The 4818-nt window shown below is 37.9% G+C and overlaps 1 protein-coding gene across 1 annotated transcript; it reads left to right on the forward strand.

Moving 5' to 3' along the window:
* The first annotated feature begins 601 nt into the window (after positions 1–601).
* Positions 602–4581, forward strand: LOC113308908. Its single transcript, XM_026557357.1, has 7 exons — positions 602–728; positions 1119–1289; positions 1372–1442; positions 1555–1795; positions 1880–2008; positions 3429–3842; positions 3936–4581. Exons 2-7 carry the CDS (start codon positions 1123–1125, stop codon positions 4405–4407), a joined length of 1494 nt encoding a protein of 497 aa, XP_026413142.1. The 5' UTR covers positions 602–728; positions 1119–1122; the 3' UTR covers positions 4408–4581.
* The last annotated feature ends 237 nt before the right edge of the window (positions 4582–4818 follow it).

Genomic DNA, 4818 nt, shown 5'->3' on the forward strand with positions numbered 1-4818 from the left:
CCGTATGTTCTTCAAAATTTGCAGGTACGGTTGGTATGTGGGTTATTTGCAACCGAACCTCCCATGCAAAATTCATTTTCCAGTTTCAATTTCGATTCAAAACCCTAATTTTTCATACAAAACTAACTTAAATCAAACACGATAGACTTCCTAACTGGGTTTAATTGAAGAGAACGACAAAAAAATCAGTTTTAATGGCGGTGGAGAGGAGAAGAAGATGAAGTAAAGTTGAAAAAAAAAACTGTTTTGATTTTCAGTTCGAATTGGGTTAATAATGGGGAAGGACAATTCAGTCTTCTCAACCACAAAAGCAAGGGTAAATTAGTCCCTTTGAGGTGAAAAGGGTAATCTAGTCAATTAACAGCCCTCATAGGACATCCCGTAACCAATTAAAAAGACATTACTATCACCCTTGCCGCACCTCTACCATTCCTTGCCGCCCATGTACCAAGGTTGTATATTATAGAGGAATCCGTTTTTGGTTTGGTTTACCGTAAACTTGGTTAACAAGTTTGACTTCGTGTACTCATGCCTTAAAATAGTTGACAAGTTTGATTCCGGGTTCTCACGCCTTTAAATAGGAGGCATCTCCCACGAGAAGGTGCGGTCAAAATTACAAAAACCTTTTTCTACTCTTCTTCGTTCGAGAGTCTCGACCAGTACCATCCTCCAGTCTCCGCCACCGCCAAACTATATTCTTCTTCACTTCTTCTTCACTGGAAGTTAAGGTACGATCTCTCTACTTCTGTTCTTCATTAGTTATGCTGATTCAGAGTGTAATTAGGGTTATGTTCGTTAATATCCAAGTGAATTTGATGTGGTATAAGATGGTATGCATGTATGAGTTAATTTGTAGAAGAGTAGGTTTTAAATTCGTATTTAGGGTTTTCTTTCTGCACTTTGTCGAGTGTTCAAAGTTCAGACATAGGTTGTTTGTTATAGGACTGTTTTGGATGATTGTTTGTAAGATTTGGATTAGGGTTTTGATTTGTTTCACCGATTTTGGGATGTGTTCGTGATGTATTCAATACATAATGTACTTTATTTTACGGGGTTATGGTTTCTTTTGAAAATTTTATTTGATTATGGCTTTGTAATTTTCTTCTTCTCTCTACCAGACAGATGGAAACACCAGAATATCTATGGAGGCCCGCATTTAGTGATAGCAATGCTATGAGGCTTCCAGTTTTGGAAAAGGCCGGTTACGAGGAGGAGGAGGAGGACCCTGGTTGTGGCTTTGTTCAAATTAAAAATAAGCAACCTGTGCACTTCATAGATACAAAGAACATGTATGTATTTTCTTTTCTTTTTTCTTTTTTCTTTTTTACTCCAGTAGTTGATTTCTTATGTTGTTAATATTTGATTTTTCAGATTGATAGGTCTTGAATGCAAGTCTTCAGGGTTTGCGTCTTTGTTGGTGCACATGAAAGTACGACCAGTAGGTTTGTGATTCTTTTCCTTCCCTTTTTTTTTGATCTCTCATTGTAATGTACGAGTTTAGCTTTTATTCTTCCGCTGAATGGTTTTTGAATTTCCCTCCTAATATATTAACAGCGCCCGTAGATGCACTTATCTCAATCGAATTAGTTCATAATCATCATTTTGAAACTGGAGAGACTTCAAAGAATCGGTGCCTGAATAGGATACTGTCCTTCTCGGAACAGAACTACAAGCACAAGTTCGATAATTGCTTTCAAATAGAAAAAGCAAAAAGTGAGGGATTTATGATTACTCGACCGACTCAGCACGGTAGCGAAGATGGTTTCATGTTTCTTGTTTATGTGAATATCTTGAGGTACAAAAAGTCGTCATATTTCGTGATGCAAAGCTTTTTAAACACACATGTACATGACTTAATCACGTGTTGTTGTTCTAGCAGAAGGAAGACGGATCCTGGCACTTATTTGTCAGCAGGTGCTAGGTCCTTCATGTTAGCTTGTTATGGTACAGAAGTGACACATAAAATACGAGATGTTTGCTCTGATTGTGTTCAGAGTTTAGAAAAAAAGTAATAATCTCTCTCTCTCTCTCTCTCTCTCAATTATCATCAGGTTTGAGTAGGATTCTATCTAGCACTTGTCTGTGGAAGTTCACCAATTTTATCAGGAACTCATTGTTTAGCTTAGTATATTATGCTGGAAAGATTCTGGTTTAATCATTAATAAAGTCTTGTTTTATCTGCTTACTGAGGGGCTTGTTCAGCAAGATATGTAAAACCGCAATTTAGTATTATGTGGTCAAATTGTAGCCTGTTAAGGTCACAGTGAGAGTGAGTGACCAAAGTTGTATTTTCTTTTACTAATTTGGTGGAAGTAGTGGTGGATCCGTAGTAGGGAAATTTCTTAGCTCTTTAATGAATAATGTATATCGATTACAGCCAGGGTATTTGAGAAATGGGTTTAGGCTTTTGGTATTGAAGTAATTATGCTGAGGTTTGGTCCACCTTTAGTTTTTCGGTTAGAAACACTAAAGGTAGATGGGTATTGATTGTTTGGGGTTGTTCTGGAAGGTTTATACAGTTAAATCGTTTTTGTTCTTGAAGGGTGTTGTTTGTTGGTACATGGTTATCATCAGGGTATAAGTTGTAGTTATCCTCTAAACCATTAGAGGAACAGCGACAACTTTAGAAATTGTTAAGAGGTTCGGGATATGTTAGTAACTTGGAATCAGCAAGGGAGTATCATTCATGTTTATATTTATATTTTAGTAGATTCAGGAAATTAGATGATGAGTTTGTGCGTAGAAAATTGACATGACAGTGGAAACATCTTTGCAGAACCGGACAGTTAGAAACACAGGAGTGTAACATGCATGATTATCATAAGTCTGTATGTTGGTTCTGTACCTGTCTTTGATATGTTGTGTTTTCTTGAGGTAGAGGGGTATTTGGAGTTTTTCTGGAAGGTTTAGTCCCCTGGTTCATCAGAACTGGTTGAAATGCTTTCATGTTTTATGCTTTGCTCCTACACTTTTCTGCTTATGCCACAGGAAGAAATAATTCACTACTGCTCCCTCAAATAGGTTATGACATTTATATTTTGTTAGTCCAGACTCCAGAGAGCGTTTGTTCTTTAGCAATGGATGCATTTTCTTTTCTAATATTACACTGCAGCGCTTGAGTGTTTACTTCGTGCTTAATTCTTCTTTGTCATTTTATTATTATCTTTAGCCGACATGAATTGTAAGAAAACAGCTGCTTGAAGCTTTGATTTGAATGTCACATAGTTGACCTTATTCTATTTTGGTTCTGAATTTGGAGTTCCTGCTGAATCACATTGATTGTTCACTTATTTGCAACTGTTCACTGTGGTTGAAACTCCGAACAGTTATGTCCATGGGAACCTGTAATCTGTGGAATTCCTGTTACTTGGCTGTTCATGATGTGCTTCCATTTTTTATGTATATTGGACTTTCTTGTTGTATTGCAGTTGTCCAGCCTGGTTTTCCCAAGATATTTCAGTTAAGAAGAGATTAACGGAGATGTATTTGGGTTCTCTTGATAAGAGTGCATTTCTGCCAAAAACGAGAGATTGTTTTAAGGATACATGTATTCTTTATCCTTTAATAATGGAGTTACTCAATTTTGGGATCGAGAATGCAGATAAAGAAGCAGATTATGCTATACCTGGTTTGGACCAATTAATTGCAATTTCACCGGAAGGCTCAGTTTCCTTGATGCATGATTTAGGAACAACCTTGAAAAAAGTAAGGGGATACAAAAATTGGGTCAGAAATATATTCATCTTGCCGAGTATCACAGGCAATGAAAACACATTTGGTGATCAACTTTTGGATCTTGGATGGGGCGCCATCCAGTTGATTTTTACCTCTTATTATTCCGGGTAATATAATCATCTTCTTCTCCATTTTCTATTCTTTGATTAAGTGATTATGCTAAACTCACCTGAATATGTTCCATTTATTTATATGCTTAGGTTGGTGGATTTTGATATTGAGATTGAAAGACTTGATAAGTTGAAACTTGATGCACTCTCAAAATCACAAAAGAAAAGATGGGATAGAGAACCTAAAGCTAATACGGTTCCTGTCATGCATGATGTCACACCTGCAAATGCACCTTCACCGACCGTACCTGATGCCCCTTCGCTGACTGTACCGGATGCACCTTCACTGACTGTACCTGATGCACAGAGCTCAGCAGAAAGCTTTGATAACATCATTATTAGCACAGAGCTCCAGGAGTTAAATGGCGATGGATCAGTGTCGTGGATTGAGCCATCCGACATGTCAGATGGAGTCGTCAGCAGGATCGACTATGATGGAGCCGAACCTGCAAATGCACCTTCACCGACCGTACCTGATGCCCCTTCACCGACCGTACCGGATGCACCTTCACTGACTGTACCTGATGCACAGAGCTCAGCAGGAGGCTTGGTCAAATTGTAGCCTGTTAACGTCACAGTGAGAGTGAGTGACCAAAGTTGTATTTTCTTTTACTAATTTGGTGGAAGTAGTGGTGGATCCGTAGTAGGGAATTTTCTTAGCTCTTTAATGAATAATGTATATCGATTACAGCCAGGGTATTTGAGAAATGGGTTTAGGCTTTTGGTATTGAAGTAATTATGCTGCGGGGACGTCCTGTCTTTTGACATTTATAGTAGCACATGTTATCATCTTTTGACAATAGAAATTTGGGGTTGTCTACTATCAATTATTCATGCTTGCGCCTGTTTTGCTTTGTTCAAGTGATAGTGTAGTGCATCATGTTTCAATTGAATGGGTATTACAGCTAGCTTTTGTAGCATGGTTGATTGTGTGTCTGGTTGCATTCCATGTCTCTGTGGTTCATACTTGATG

The sequence above is a fragment of the Papaver somniferum genome, chromosome 9 (assembly GCF_003573695.1).
Source record: "Papaver somniferum cultivar HN1 chromosome 9, ASM357369v1, whole genome shotgun sequence".
Lineage (NCBI taxonomy): Eukaryota > Viridiplantae > Streptophyta > Magnoliopsida > Ranunculales > Papaveraceae > Papaver > Papaver somniferum.